We start from the raw sequence: 15047 nt of genomic DNA on the forward strand, positions 1-15047 counted from the left end.
TCCTCATTGCACTTCCAGAGGCTACCACCATTAGTTTAACTATATGTTTCGCATTACTGGTAAACAAGATGATGTTGGAACTTCTGAGGAGAGCGAGGCACCTGTGACACAAAACAATAAAGCAATCCAATCATATATTGTTTTATTAGCATGTTTGTAATTTGTAAAGCTGTTTACCTCTGAAGCCATCTGATCTGGAAGGCAGTCTATCCTATCTTCATGTTTTACATCAGAACATTTTGGTTCAAATGGTGTAGTTGTTGTTTCTATGCAAATAAACAAAACAAAAATACATGAAATGCATGATCTCACAAACTGCAAGTATTTAATTCTTCATTTAGATATAAATTCTTGAAAGATCAAAATGATTTCTAAAGAAGAAGGCATGCATCAAGAGATAAGAATTATATCCTCTGAGCTATTAATTTATTAACTTAATCAAATCATAAAACAACAGGGAGAAATTTGTTATCTTTTTCAAACTACACAGTTAGCACTGGGGGGAACAGGGATGATTAAAAAAAATATCTTGTAAATCTTCATCATTTGGCAAATGCTATAAATGCTAAAAAATAAGAAATATATTTAGCGTTTACCATGTATAGCTCATTGAATGCCTACTACTGCCTTATTTTTTTTCTGACTAAATTCAAAAATAGATATATTTTCTTTTTCCTTCTCTCTTTTTATTTTTTTAAGTAGCTTGTTTTGCCTTTTGACTTGATTTAAAATAGCTAATGACAGCAGATTAGCCTGTTAATGTCATGAGTGTATAAGATGTGATGACCAAACTTTAACTTAACTACAGTTCTGAACCAAAATGTATATGGTATGAATAATATTGTACAGTCGAAACCACACTGCTACAACGGCTCATATTCTTAGACCATAATCTTAAGTATGCCTACACCTGTTTAAAATTTAAAATTGTGCATGTTAAACTTGGGACCCGCCTGTTTTGCGTGGAAAAGCTGGAGGAATGCCTTTGGGGTACCTCTTGCCTGTTTGTGTTATATCTATGCACTACAAAAATAAAAAATTTAAAAAAAAAAAATAGCTAATGACAGATAGCACAGACAGATATCAGCAGTGACAGAACCTCCAATACCAGGAAGAGAATACTTAAATTAGAAGCCTTTCATCTGACCTGTGGGATCTGATTTTAACCCCTGATTTTAAAAACCTGCCCAGTGGTATATGTGACATGTAGTAATTCCAAAAGTAATCCCACTCATTAGATCTTGACCTGAACTCTGAATAAACTCATAGCAGCCATGAATCAACTGCTTTTGGCCTATTGACAGGTCCAGTTTTGAAAACGCACAGCATATTAAGGAAACCTGTGGCTAACTCTCTTCTAGGCTGCCAGACAAATAAGCTAGAGGCTTGTACAGTATGTGCAACACAATGTAAATATGATGTATATGTATTTACCCACCTAACAGAGAAAGTATTGATCTCCAATGCCTCCCAACCATCCCAATTTCAGCTGTACAATCCTGATTTTCAGGTCCTGTCCTGCCGTCCCGACTTAGTTCCCTGGTGTCCCACTTTTGGGAAACAATGCTCCCTGTGGGGTCAGCCCTCAGTGGGTTAGTTACAATTATTGGAAGGCAGCTTGGTGTGTATTCATGCTAGGATGACATGCCATTAATGTGCATCCACTGGTGTCGCGATTCTGGGAGCTATATGTCCAATGGGTAGGCTTATAGCTTCATCAATTTTACTAAATCACTGCAGTTATATGCATTTAGTTGTAGCAATACAGGGACATATACATTCTTCCCAATAACCTATGCAAAACCTATGCGACATCTTTTAGAGGGTTCCAAGGATAATTATAATGTCTCTACATTTGTCTATATATCATAAAAAAATGTGATGGAAATGCAAGACTGTACAGAGAATATCCTTCAGACGTTTCAATCTGACCTAATTAGCTGTCGAGGCATCCAGGCATCCAGCCAGTGTAATATAATTGACAATGGCAACTATTGACAGATACATAAAAAAAGGGTTCACCCGGCTTTCCAATATTGAATCGAATACAAATATATGATCACTGCAAATCAAGTGGTTTGTATTTTGATAATGTTAAATAATGAAAAATAAAAGCATATATACATTTTTTAGATGTCTTACTTTTGCATAGTGTTTCTCATTTATTACCATAAAAAGACACAATACAGCTGCATGACCATAACATATTCAGTGCTGTTCTATTATTATATGTAGTAGTGGTAATCTCTTTCACATGTTATATTTCATTCCCCTCCCAGTCCTCCTGTTTCCATCTATTGGATATTATTACATTGCCCATTTATTTTTCAATGTACCTATTGAAAAACTCAATGCTTTATCCCTCTTGTTTTGAGTACTGCAACCAAACTGCCAATTTCCTTTGCAAAGAATGCCCTGTTTTTATCAATTGAAATTTCCAAGTCAGTTAGGATTTCCTATACCACTCAAGCCTTTAAGATATCCTTACTAAGTTAAGTATTTTTTTTTTTTTATATAAATTAGATTTTATTACATTTTCATTTTAAAACGTGGGGTACAGAAAAAAGAAAAGAAAAGTATGCCAACTAACTCTCTGCCCTTGTCATTAGGATAAATAACTTAATTTCCCTCTCCCTTTCCATTCTATCATTACAACGTATTTAAAAAACTGTTTAGGCACCTGATATTTCTGTACTACAAATAGAAAAAAAAAAAAGAAATGTGCAATATGTAGTGGTGCTAATACAGTGCAGCCAATCCCTCTAGTGGAATCAATCATCCAATTCCATGCATGCCCTCTGCATGCAATAATAGTGCAAGTGCTTCAGTATGTTGTAACCAATATGTTATAAATACCCTAATGTGGTATCTTTTCACTGGTAAGTGCAAGAAATAAACTTCATATAGAGTATTACAGTTACTGTTAAGTCACTAGTGCACTTGATAAATATTTAATCACATTCCACTCACATTTCAGATGATGTTCTTGTTCATCAATCCCTTCAGATGAAATAAAGATGGAAAATAAATACCAGTATTAGAAAAAGGGTCCAGGCACTCCAATATCTTCAGGCACCTTTATTAGAACATGTGGAACATTGCAATGTTTCGACTCCCAGTGGAGTCTTTGTCACACTTAACAAAGACTCCACTGGGAGTCTAAACATTGCAGTGTTCCACATGTTCTAATAAACCTTTATTAGCCTGAAGACTTTGGAAGGCCTGAACCTTTTTTCTAATACTAGTATTTATTATCTTCTGGGCTTGTGCTGGTCCTTGGTTCAGCTAAGCACCCTGTCTTGAATGAGTGTGGTTCCTTTTCCATTTTTTCAAAAAGATTGAAAAAAGCACCAAATTAAAGTGAAGCATGAAGCTTATTATAAGTAGACGATTATTTCCTTGTTTCACCAATCACCATTCAAAGATGAAACAAGAAAGGTATGAGAGGTGAAGGCAAGGGGGGTATGGTCAGGTGGTGGTGCCAACCCCACCAAGGGCTTGCACCCAAATAAACTGATAAACTGGAGAAAGCGAACAAAAATCTCCCCTAAAGGAGATCTACAGCTGGCAGAGGGAAAGATTAGACAACAGTGGTAAAAGAATACCTACAAATCCTAGGAAGTATGGTGTGTATATCGGAGGGAAAATGAGGAGCAAAATTATGCCGTTATTAAAAATAATTAGAATATGTCTTTATTGAATCCTTTAAAAAAAATGAATAAACAAAGGGACACTATACTAAATCCCCCATATTGGCTGATAATGTCAAAATGGTGATGCATTCACCTATTATATCATATTGCCAGGGGCAAAGAAAATCCCTCTAAATCTATGGGTGTAGGCAGGGAATGCAGAATCCGGAGTGATGCTGTGATAAAGTGTGTCAATAAAGTGATATAAAGGTATATATATCACACAGACCGACAGCCACCCCTTTGTTATATCATAGCTTGTATCCAGAAGTAATGGGCTTTAATAGCTCAAAAAGATCTTTAAAGAGAATCCTCTAGGCTAGCCCCTAATTCTCCTGAAACACCTTCAAGGGTGTTCTAAGCTAGAGCTAAATCTGAGCGATTGGATCAACTGCCTAAACTCCCATTACCATTACTAACTAGGAGTAACACAGTGCGAGATAGAGAGTGGGTCTAAGTACCCATAGTGAAATAAAGTATCCCTTAGTGAAAGAGTGAAGTGAGAAGAGAACGAGCTGACGCCACCTTCGTCAGGGGCTAACGATTGCCATCTGAGAGAGCCGGGACTTTTAAATACCTCTTAACCAATCGGATGCGGGATCCCCCTATCGTCATCAATGACGTGTCGGAATGGTCCCGCGTCAGCTATGACATGCCGTCCCACGTGACCGTGAGGCATGGGAGGGGTTGATTTGGGAATGTCATCTGATTGACAGTTTGTCTGTCTGTATTCACCATTTACTGGCTGATAGAAGTGTGACGAACCCTTAAGTTCCTCTTTGTATAAAGTTTATAGATAGCATCTAAACAGAGGGATATAGTTAGCAGAATGAATGATACTTGGAAGCATCAATATCTTGGCTGGATTTCTCAACACTGTATATTGTGTTGTCCCACCAGTGATAGCAAGCATAACAGATAGTCTATGTATGTATAATGCCTGTACTGGCTTTCTTTACTCTGTCTGTTATGCATATGATGGTGACTAAGTGGGAAAAACCTTATAAATAATTAAAGTGACAGTGTAGTCACTTTAATTAAGGTTGCCTATATATTATGGACGTATATGTCCAAATTGAACTAATTGCAGGTGTGGATTTTAAAGTAATATACAGTATCATAAATCAATAATTATTTTTTGTATCAAGACAATTGATTTCTTATTTTATTGAGTACTCCATGATTATTTTATTGAGTACTCCATAATTAAAGCTCTCAAATAACTATATCCTCTGTCATCCTATTTTTATTGAATATTAAGGTGAAAATACGAGTGGTTATGTAAGAGAAATACATACATATGTTCTATATATCAAACGCGTGCTAAGTGTGAGGTGATTGTGTACAGTGTTTGTTGCTATTTACAGGTTGTCAATATTTACATTTAGAGATCATGTAATAAATGGAGAATAGGTAAAACCTTCATTCAATCCATTTGGGGACAGGGTTTGTAGACGGTAGATCCAGTAACACTCCCTCTTCCTAATGCTTTGGTCCCAGTTACCCTTCCTTTGGTCCTGTTTTATGAGTTCTATACCTTGGAACTTTAAAACAGTGGGATCTCCCGTGTGTACATTTTTTACATGTCTGGAGACCGGGGTCTCTATGTGTCTTGTTGTTTTTACTGCGTTGACATGTTCTAATATTCTTCTTCTAAAAGGACGGAAAGTTTTTCCCACATTGGACATTGGGCACTGGCAGGTAATCAAATAGACCAAGCCCTTTGAGCTACTATTGAAGAAGGAGGGAGTGTCAAAATGCAGACTTTTTGAGCTATTAGTGAAAGTTTTCAAGTCTTTTTTAATGAAATCACAGGCTTTACACCTGCCACACTTGTAGGTGCCTTTAAGGCTATTAGATAGCCAGTGTGTAGGTGCTGCAGTTCTCTGAAAATGACTATGTACAAGGGAATCCTTAAGATTCTTGCCTCTCCTTGCTACTAGGGATACTTGTGTTGGAATAATATCCCTCAGATGCTCATCCTGTTTCAGCAGGGGCCAAAATCTCTGCATAATAGATCTCACACAGTCCCACGCTGCGTCATAGGTGGCTACACATCTGAATTGTTTGTTGTCTACTTCTGAATATGCCATCACCACTCCTCAGCTGTTATACCTGAGCCGGTATTACACAGGCTCTATAAAATGTGAATTAAATGTGATTTAATATCTGTCAAGTGTACTATTGACTTAACAGTAACTGTAACTGTAATATTTTATATGAAGTTTATTTCTTGCAGTTACCAGTGAAAATATAAATTTTTAGGATATCAATTTTAGGGTATCAATATATTATATTGGTTATAACATGCTGACACAGTAAAGCACTTGCAATTTTATTAAATGTAGAAATGATTTCACATGTAATCTAGCCATACCCATTGTAAAATATATATATATATATATATATATATATATATATATATATATATATATATATATATATATATATATATATATATAGCTTTAGCAACGTGGGAAAAGATTGGAAAGAAAAAAAAAAGTGGGTGTCAAAGTAAAAGTAAAAGTCTACAAAGTTTGTTTGAGGTAGAACACAAAAATCTTTACGGTAAAGTTATGTCCCTGAAGATATATGAAGACAGGAGATGAAAAATTGATGTTGTATTTTGTAACTTTGCATTTTATCAGGACACTCCAAAGTCAATTGTTTCAAGGAAAAAGTATATGGCATTATTATCAAAACTATACAATACCATAATATATGTTGCACATTTCAAGAATTAACACACTATATTAAAACATTTTTCAAATTCTTGAATGCTAAAATTTTTAATGTGTTTTAAAACTTTATTATAGGAGTAAAGAGGTTGCCAATACTTAACTGTCAGAAAAAAGTAGTGAATGCATAGAACATCATTTAATAAGAACAGTTAGGAACAGAAGTGAGTAATATATAGCACTTTCAAGGCAAGGCAACCAAATACACCATTGTTTTCAATATAATGGAACAGAGAGCAGGTTGTGAAGGAAGAACAACAGTGAATAAGAAAATAAGCTTGTGGTAAATATCTAAAGGGGCAAAAAATGTAGGAGAAAAGGATGTGAAGCAATAAGTAAAAACAAATGAGCAAACAGAGAGAAAAAATAAAAAGAAACAAACAAGCAATAAACCCAAGGATTCTAACGAAGTTACTTACTATAATAAGAATTCAAAGTGAATTTCAAAGTTATGGTCAGAGTACCTGAACTGAAAGCATAACTGATTTAAAGAATTTTTCCAGTTTGGCTATTTTAACCTTAAATGTAAAACTCAGCTTGAATTCTCACTTCAGTGAGTAACACCATACGTTTTATAAAATTGAGTCCCAAAAAACACAAGAAGGAACCAGTGATTTTTTCCCATGGTCAAAATATAAAATATATTTGTGATACCGTATATACTCGTGTATAAGTCGATCTCATGTATAAGTCGAGGGCAGTTTTGTGACCAACAATTGTGAAATATGCTATGCCTCGTGGATAAGTCGAGGGTAAAACTTGGGGCTATGAAATTCTGTGATTTTTAGAACTATATACACACTCATACAAACACACTGCATTATACACACACACACTCATACAAACAATCTGCATTCTACACACACACTTATACAAACACACACACACTCTGCATTATATACGCACACACTGTGTGTGTGTTTGTATGAGTGTGTGTAGAATGCAGATTGTTTGTACGAGTGTGTGTGTATATAATGCAGAGTGTGTGTTTGTATGAGTGTGTGTAGAATGCAGATTGTTTGTATGAGTGTGTGTGTGTGTATATAATGCAGAGTGTGTGTGTGTGTGTGTATGTGTGTGTGTACTGGGTGGGAGGAGGGCATTTTTATTATACATTTTTTATTTTAATATTTTAAGTTTTTTATTTTATTTTAATATTTTAAGTTTTTTTTATTTTAATATTTTTTATTGTATTTTTTTTATATTTGATTTAATTTTCGTCCCCCCTCCCTGCTTGTTAGCTTGCCAGGGAGGGGGGCTCTCACTCCCTGGTGGTCCAGTGTATGGGCTGTGTAGGAGGGGGGGCTGACAGTGAGCGGTTACTTACCTTCCTGCAGCTCGCGGCTCTCGCGAGACTTACAGTGGGAGCTGACAGAGGAGCTGCACGGAGGAGAAGGGAGCTGACATGAGCTGCAGGAAGGTAAGTTAATGCTCTCTGCCAGCCCCCCAACAGGACCGCCGGGCTTGTAATGAGCCCGGCGGTCCTTGTCTGTATTATGGCAATGTAAGTTGCCATAATACAGACATTAACTCGAGTATAAGTCGAGTGAGGGTTTTTCAGCACAAAAAATGTGCTGAAAAACTCGACTTATACTCTAGTATATATGGTAGTTCTGTGTATGTGGGTAATATTTTGAGTTTTTACTAATGCACAATCTAGTCACTGTGCATTTGCTGGAAAATACATATCACTTGCAGAATAGACTATTAAAAAGTGTGGATAAGAGGTAAAAATGAGTAGCAATCTTTTGCAACACTTTTTTTTAACTGCATCCACATCCCAAATATCTGGTGATTGTCTAATTGCTATTGCCAAGGTGTCAAAAGCTAAGGCAAGAAGTAATGGCAACAGGTAATACCCAGTGCCGGATTAACATAGGGGCTGATGGAGCTGTAGGTCCAAGCCCATGCCTATGAATTTAAAAAAACAACAACATTATAATATATATATATATATATATATATATATATATATATATATATATATATATTTTTTTTTTTTTAACTATTCTTCACATCCTTTTGCTTAACTATGGAAACTTAAGAGTGATGTAGGGGAAGAGAACTGGTGTGTACTGGCTGACAATGAAATGAGTTAAGGTAAAGCTGACTTAGCACTATGTAAATACTCTTTCTGCTTCAGTTTCTCTAACACTGTTCCCTTTCTTCTACACTCACTACATACACTTTTTCCTCTGTCCCAGGCTGTATAACAGCAGCTTCTGCCTGCTAGTAAGAAGGTTAGGAAAGGAGTGGTCCACAAATGCTAGGGGACAGTTCATGGCAAGCATGAAGCTAGCACATCATCAGACACATTTATGCCATGCTCAGTCTCCACCGAAATTCTACTTCACTGGACACTGCTATTAGGGGGTATGGATTTACTTTAAAAATTAAAGAGAGAGATTATCATAGGGTATGTGTTTTCTGATAGCTATATCCTGTGAGTTTCCCTCCAGCACCACCTCCACCAGATACAACCAGATAGACGCTTTGGAGGTATAATTGTTTTAGTGTTTTCTATCGATAATATTCTGTTATAAGGCCCATCATAATTGTCAGCACCAAGCCCAATGGGCTCTTAATCCGGCCTTGGTAATACATTTTCTGAATATCATTTGAATTAGGGAAGTCCCAGGAAATGAAAGCTTCTGAGTTATTAAGTTAATAATAAGTTTAGCTGACATCCATTGGGGCAAGTATTATTGAGAGTCTTTGGATCCTAATTCCCTTTTGATAATCTACTATGTTTGACATTAGTATTAAAAACTTTAACGTGCTAAATTAAGCTATTTCAAGTTTGTTGTATCTACACATAGTTCCAGCCCCATAAAGATTTGTGCCTTCATGAAGTTAAATTTGGAGAAGAAAAATAAAAGTCCTGTGTCAGAATATACTCTTGATAACCTGGGGTTCCAAGTTTGCATATCATTTTGGTAATATCCTAAATCGAAATGTAGGATTATTTCTACTATTGTGAATAAATGCAATTGCATTTGTAGCTGGCGAATGCTAGCAGTGACATGAGCTCTTCTCCTTGGATTTCCAAACCATGCCTTCGAGTTAATCTGTTTTAAATAGCAATTTGAAAATCAAGAATAACTGATTGAGATGTTTATCATGAATAGAAAGTATAATTAAATTTAAAATAAATAAATAAAAAGGAGCAGTATATTTGCAATCAGAGATTGTAAGTATTCTAATACAGTAATACACACACAGCTTTTAGCTAAATCATTGAAACATGTAAGACAAAAATGGCAGAACATACAATTGTCCTGTACAGTAAAGCCAAAGTCTGTAAGTGTATATTGTGGAAGTTGTTGTAGCTCTATTTAATTATCAATCTTCATTCAGTTCATACTATGATTGAAGCCTTTCATTCTGGCTCCTCCCTTGCCTTCTCTTTTTTAAATTATCCTGAAATATTCTGAATGTCCTTCCCTCTGTCCTTTCTCCTTATTGTTATTACATATCTCCTATGCTATTGATAGATGTATATTCACTGAAGTCAAGGTACACTGCAAACTGCCTTCATCTTTTAACAGACCACACATACACCACAGAATTATGAACATAGGCAGATATATAATATCCCATGATACGCTTATACTAAGATGGTACACACCTGTAGGACATATAAATAGATTGACAATGTTTTATAATGACATACAAACCTTTAACTCCAGGTTCTCCAATAGCAAACAGTACAACCAGAACAATTGCCGCAATAGTCACTAGAATGAACAGCACGATGAGTGATATCTCCAAAGAAGAAAACTTCCGTTTTTTCCCCATCTAACAAAACACAAATATCAATTATAATTAATGAAAATATATTGCATATTATTAAAGCCAGAATGTATCAGGTTTTTTTAGTTTTGAATTTTTTTTACACTAGTATAATTAGTTGAAGGCCACTTTACTAATAGGCTTATCTTATGTTAATCTAATAAAATATCATAAACTTGTAATTGCCACTTGAATATCTGTTTCAATATGGAGGGGTTAATTTTCAAATTGCATCACAAATTTTAAGTTCTCATAAAATGTAAGTAAGAAAAGGCTGCTGGAAGCATGTGCTGATTTCATAAATTTAACGGATTAGCTTAATAGCATCTTATTGAGAAGAGGAAAAGAAACAATTAATTGAACCTCCTGATGTCACCAAATGCCCAACATATATACAGAAATTCAAGCTTGAAATCTGTTATTCAATTATTACGAAATTAAACTACAGAATAAAATCTAAAGTTATCCATGTCTAATAACTTTATTTTTTTCTTTATAATTTACAATGAAGATAAGCAAACTATGACAAAAATATTTTGTAATATTTGCCATAGCAAAACAAAGTATCTATGTACATATTATTTGCAGAACAGTCCATTTTCCCTTTTTATATATTCTACATATATTTTAGTATACATTTATATATAAAGCAACTAAGTTTCCCACTTTTTCTGATTAAACATGAGTATTATTTAATTTATTGTACTGTGGATTGTAACAATTCTTCTCTCTTCTGTTGAAAGGGAAAAAAATAGAAATAAAGTACTTTAAAATCACTTTTAATTTGTGTAAATTTCTTGCTCTGTGATGCTCTATTTAGGTTGAAATATAAATGTAAGATTTAGCAATCAAAACCCCAATTTAGTTAAATCAAGAAAAAGCCTGGGCATGGAAAAGAGGGTGATAAATAGAATTTTATCACATGACAGGAGGCTTCCTATTTTGCATTTCTCTCTTTACTAATCTCCACAGCAGTAAAGAAAGTGAAACATTTAACCAATGAAAAATGCAATAGGGAGTAGGAAGTTCCCAACAATTAGGCTCCTCCCCCTCTTTCTTTACTGCTCCATCGCAGACAGGTCAGAGCTTTTGGCTCCCCTTTTATATGTCTATATATATATATATTGAATTCATTGATTTTAATGCATATTACTATTATTTGTTGGGGATTATTATTTTAAGCTTGTAGTCACCTCTACTGTTTGAAAAACGTTCATACATTTATTTGCTTATTCTGGTAAAAAATTGTTACTAAGAGTTTATTTTTTATTCTGTTCATGGTGTTATTTTACCCTGTAAGACTATTATTTGTATTTCTATATTTTGTAGTTTGGGGGGACTTCCCCTTGGCAACCACCCTGCTCGTTTCCCTTTATTTTACCTCTTCATGAGGTAATCTCATTCTCTGCTCGGCTCCCGCCCAGCCCCCTTTTTCTTCCCGCCCGCGGGAAGAACCGGCCGCATAGCCTCCTTCCCGCCCGCGGGAGGACTCTGCCGCATAGCCTCCTTCCCGCCCGCGGGAGGACTCGACCGCACGACGGTTTTTCCTCCTCCGTCGGTCACCTTATCCCCTATCCCGGTCTTTCAGCCGCTTAGTCGGCTCTGTCATTGCGCGGCTCCCACCCCCGCCGGCATTCTCGCGGCGGCCATTTGCAATCTCGCGCCTCGCGAGATTACGGCCGCCATTTTGAGTATCCACTCAGTTTGGCGAGTCTGCGACCAGAGACAGTCCGGTTAACCTCTAGAGGTCAGTCTTTTTTGCAAAAAATAAATTGCTGTATCTAGGCACTTAAGGGATCATAACCCTGTGCCTGTTAAGGGTGCTGCCCTATTTTGTGCTGCTTGTGGAGGTCGCCTTGTGGCCACCTCTGTGATCCTGGGTGAGGCCCAGAAATACTAAAGCCCAATAGTGTGGTGTCATTTATATTCTCAATATTATTACTGTATTTGCTATTACTGTTTTGGTACGATTACCCTTTGCCTGACTAGGCAGCTTAGATCCTGCTGGGATCTTAATCACACCTTATAATCAGACTCTGCTGGAGTCCACAGTACCATCACCACCACACACCCTGCTGGGGTTTTTACTCTATACTTGGAGTACATATATATATATTACACACTACGGTACCCTGTTAGGGCCGACATAGTGTTATTCATATATAAAAAAAAAATATACAGCTGAACTGACCTCTAATTAATTTTTCTAATTACATTTTTCTAATATTCCCTGTGCCAGAAAATTTATTAATCTCAATATGGAAGCTGCTCAAAATACAGCAGACCTCCAAACAATGATTAATGAGGCAGTAGCAGCCTCCATGGAGAAAGCTCTCTCCTTAATGATGGCCTCTAATGCCGAGAAGAGGAAACCATCAAAAACCCACCGACCCCGACACGATTCGGATTCCGAGGATTCGGAACCACATACGAGCCAAGAACCCTCCACCGGCAAACGCCACTGGAAGGGGGAAAAGGGCCGACAGAACCCGGCCAAGGGTAAGACCCCTGCAAAAAAGCTTAAGCCCTTAAAGGACACTACCCCGCCCCCGCCACCTGATTACTCCTCGGATGAGGAGGATGCAAACAAAAAATCCTTGGCAATTATAGATGAATGGCAGGCAGAGGGATCAGACTCCTACGAGGACCCATGGGGCTCCGAGTCCGAATCCCAACATAAACTCGTAACACACAAGTTACTGGGAGACTCCCAACTTCAGAACACCATGGATGACCCACAGGAAGATGAAGACGCCATTTTTGACCCATCAGGTCAGAAGCTGTTTGATCCGAGGAACCTAAGACATCCTCGTTCAGGGGACTGGACACCCCCAGATCATCTTGCAAAGTTCATGCACCTTTGGCTGAGGAAATCCATGGACAAGACGGTCCGCAACCGACTTCGGTCCGAATGTCCAAGACCTTCTCTACCCGACCACGTGGCAGAGACACCAGAATTTGACCAGGTGATGACCACCTTCATGTCCCGAGGTGGCCGGGACCCACGCAAAGGCGTGGAGAAGGGCTTCAGAGCAGTCCAGGACAAACAATTAATTGAACCTCCTGATGTCACCAAATGCCCAACATATATACAGAAATTCAAGCTTGAAAGCAGTAGGACCGCTTTCCAGGATCATGTACCTGGCGGACGATGCCCTCACAAAGGCAGACCAGTTTGACGCGACCATGGTTCGCGAATGGGCTCATGATGTTCGGGAGTGGGCACAAAGATGTTTTTGCTTTGTGGGTAACACGAATACAGCCCTCTCCTCCGAGCGGCGCAAGGCAGCACTCCTCCGTATCGACGGAAAGTTGGTGGAATTGGGCACCAAGGAGTTAGGTCCTCTGGCACAGGGCAAACTGTTTGGCGATCCTTTCCTCAAGGACTTGAACAAACACGTAAATATCTTTACTTCCCTGAACAAGGCTCAGTCCTCCATGAGGAGAGTATTTAGACAAACCCCCAACAGGGGTGTTTTTGGACGGGCTGGCCGCCAAAGGGGCCGTGCTGCCAGCCGATTCTGGCCTTCAGGCCCCCGTAACTCAAGACCTCACTCTTTCTACCCGGTGGTGGGATACAGACAACAATCCTCATATACCCGAGGAGCGGATAGAGGCCGTGGACCACGTACACGAGGCAGAGCACGTTTCTCCACAGGTAAGCAATCACCTAACTCATTACCTTACTCTCCGTCCAGCAGGTCGCATATCTTTGTTCTTTCAGGAATGGCAGACCATCTCCACAGACGCGTGGATCCTACAAACGGTTCAAGGGTACATCATCGACTTCACGTCGCACCCACGACAAACAGTCACACCGCACCCGATCAAATGCTCGACAGAAGATACCAAACTCATACACAACGAGTTACTGGAACTTCGATCGAAAGGCGCAATAGAACCGGCCTCCGGACCTCGCGTTTTTTTCAGCAACATATTCCTAGTAAAGAAGAAATCAGGGGAGTTTCGACCCGTCATAAACTTGAAAAGACTCAACGAGTACGTCACATACAGACACTTCAAGATGGAAGGCATACATCTCCTGAGAGACCTACTACAGGACAAAGATTGGTTCACGAGGCTGGACCTAAAAGACGCATACCTCTCAGTACCCGTCCATCTTTCCTGTCGAGAATTCCTACGATTCCACTGGCAAGATCGCCCCTGGCAATTCACATGCCTCCCATTCGGCCTCAGCTCGGCTCCATGGTGCTTCACCAAATTACTGAAGCCGGTAGTCGCTCATCTTCGCGCACAAGGAATTCGTTGCATTATATACCTGGACGACCTCCTACTGTTCTGTTCCGACAAGTCCAGACTGACGCAACACACAAACTATACCACAAACCTACTATCATCTCTGGGTTTCGTTGTGAACTTTCGCAAGTCAGCCATGTCACCATCCCAAACGGTACAATTTCTAGGATTCGAGATAGACTCCACCACGAGCACCCTACGGCTACCTGCCTCAAAGATCTCGACCATTCGCAAAGAACTGCGCAAGACCATCCGCGCCCACACCATTCCACTCCGCACCCTCGCTCGAATAGTGGGACTACTCTCAGCCTCCATACAGGCGATCTTTCCGGGACCACTCCACTACAGAGCAATGCAACGCCTCAAAGCATCCTTCCTCAGACACAACCCATCCTACGACCAACCAATCCCGGTCACGGAGGAGGTCAGGGACGAGCTCAGATGGTGGCTGGACAGCATGGAAGCATGGAACGGTCGGGCCATCTTCGGGAGCACGCCCGACTTAGTCCTGGAATCGGACGCCAGCCTCTGGGGATGGGGCGCCACAAGCGCAGGCACATCAACAGGC

At 38.7% G+C, this 15047-nt stretch overlaps 1 protein-coding gene across 2 annotated transcripts in view; it reads right to left on the reverse strand.

Annotated features, from left to right (window-relative positions):
• The window catches only part of SI (sucrase-isomaltase), a 269528-nt gene that overhangs the window by 159212 nt on the left and 95269 nt on the right, over positions 1-15047 (reverse strand). For both annotated transcript variants that reach the window (XM_063442609.1, XM_063442610.1), the window contains exons 2-3: positions 10108-10228; positions 178-266 (exon numbers count right to left, since the gene is read on the reverse strand). In XM_063442609.1, coding sequence (XP_063298679.1) covers positions 178-266; positions 10108-10228 — 210 coding nt within the window. The remainder of the gene's footprint in view (positions 1-177; positions 267-10107; positions 10229-15047) is intronic.

The sequence above is a fragment of the Pelobates fuscus genome, chromosome 2, assembly GCF_036172605.1.
Source record: "Pelobates fuscus isolate aPelFus1 chromosome 2, aPelFus1.pri, whole genome shotgun sequence".
Classification (NCBI taxonomy): domain Eukaryota; kingdom Metazoa; phylum Chordata; class Amphibia; order Anura; family Pelobatidae; genus Pelobates; species Pelobates fuscus.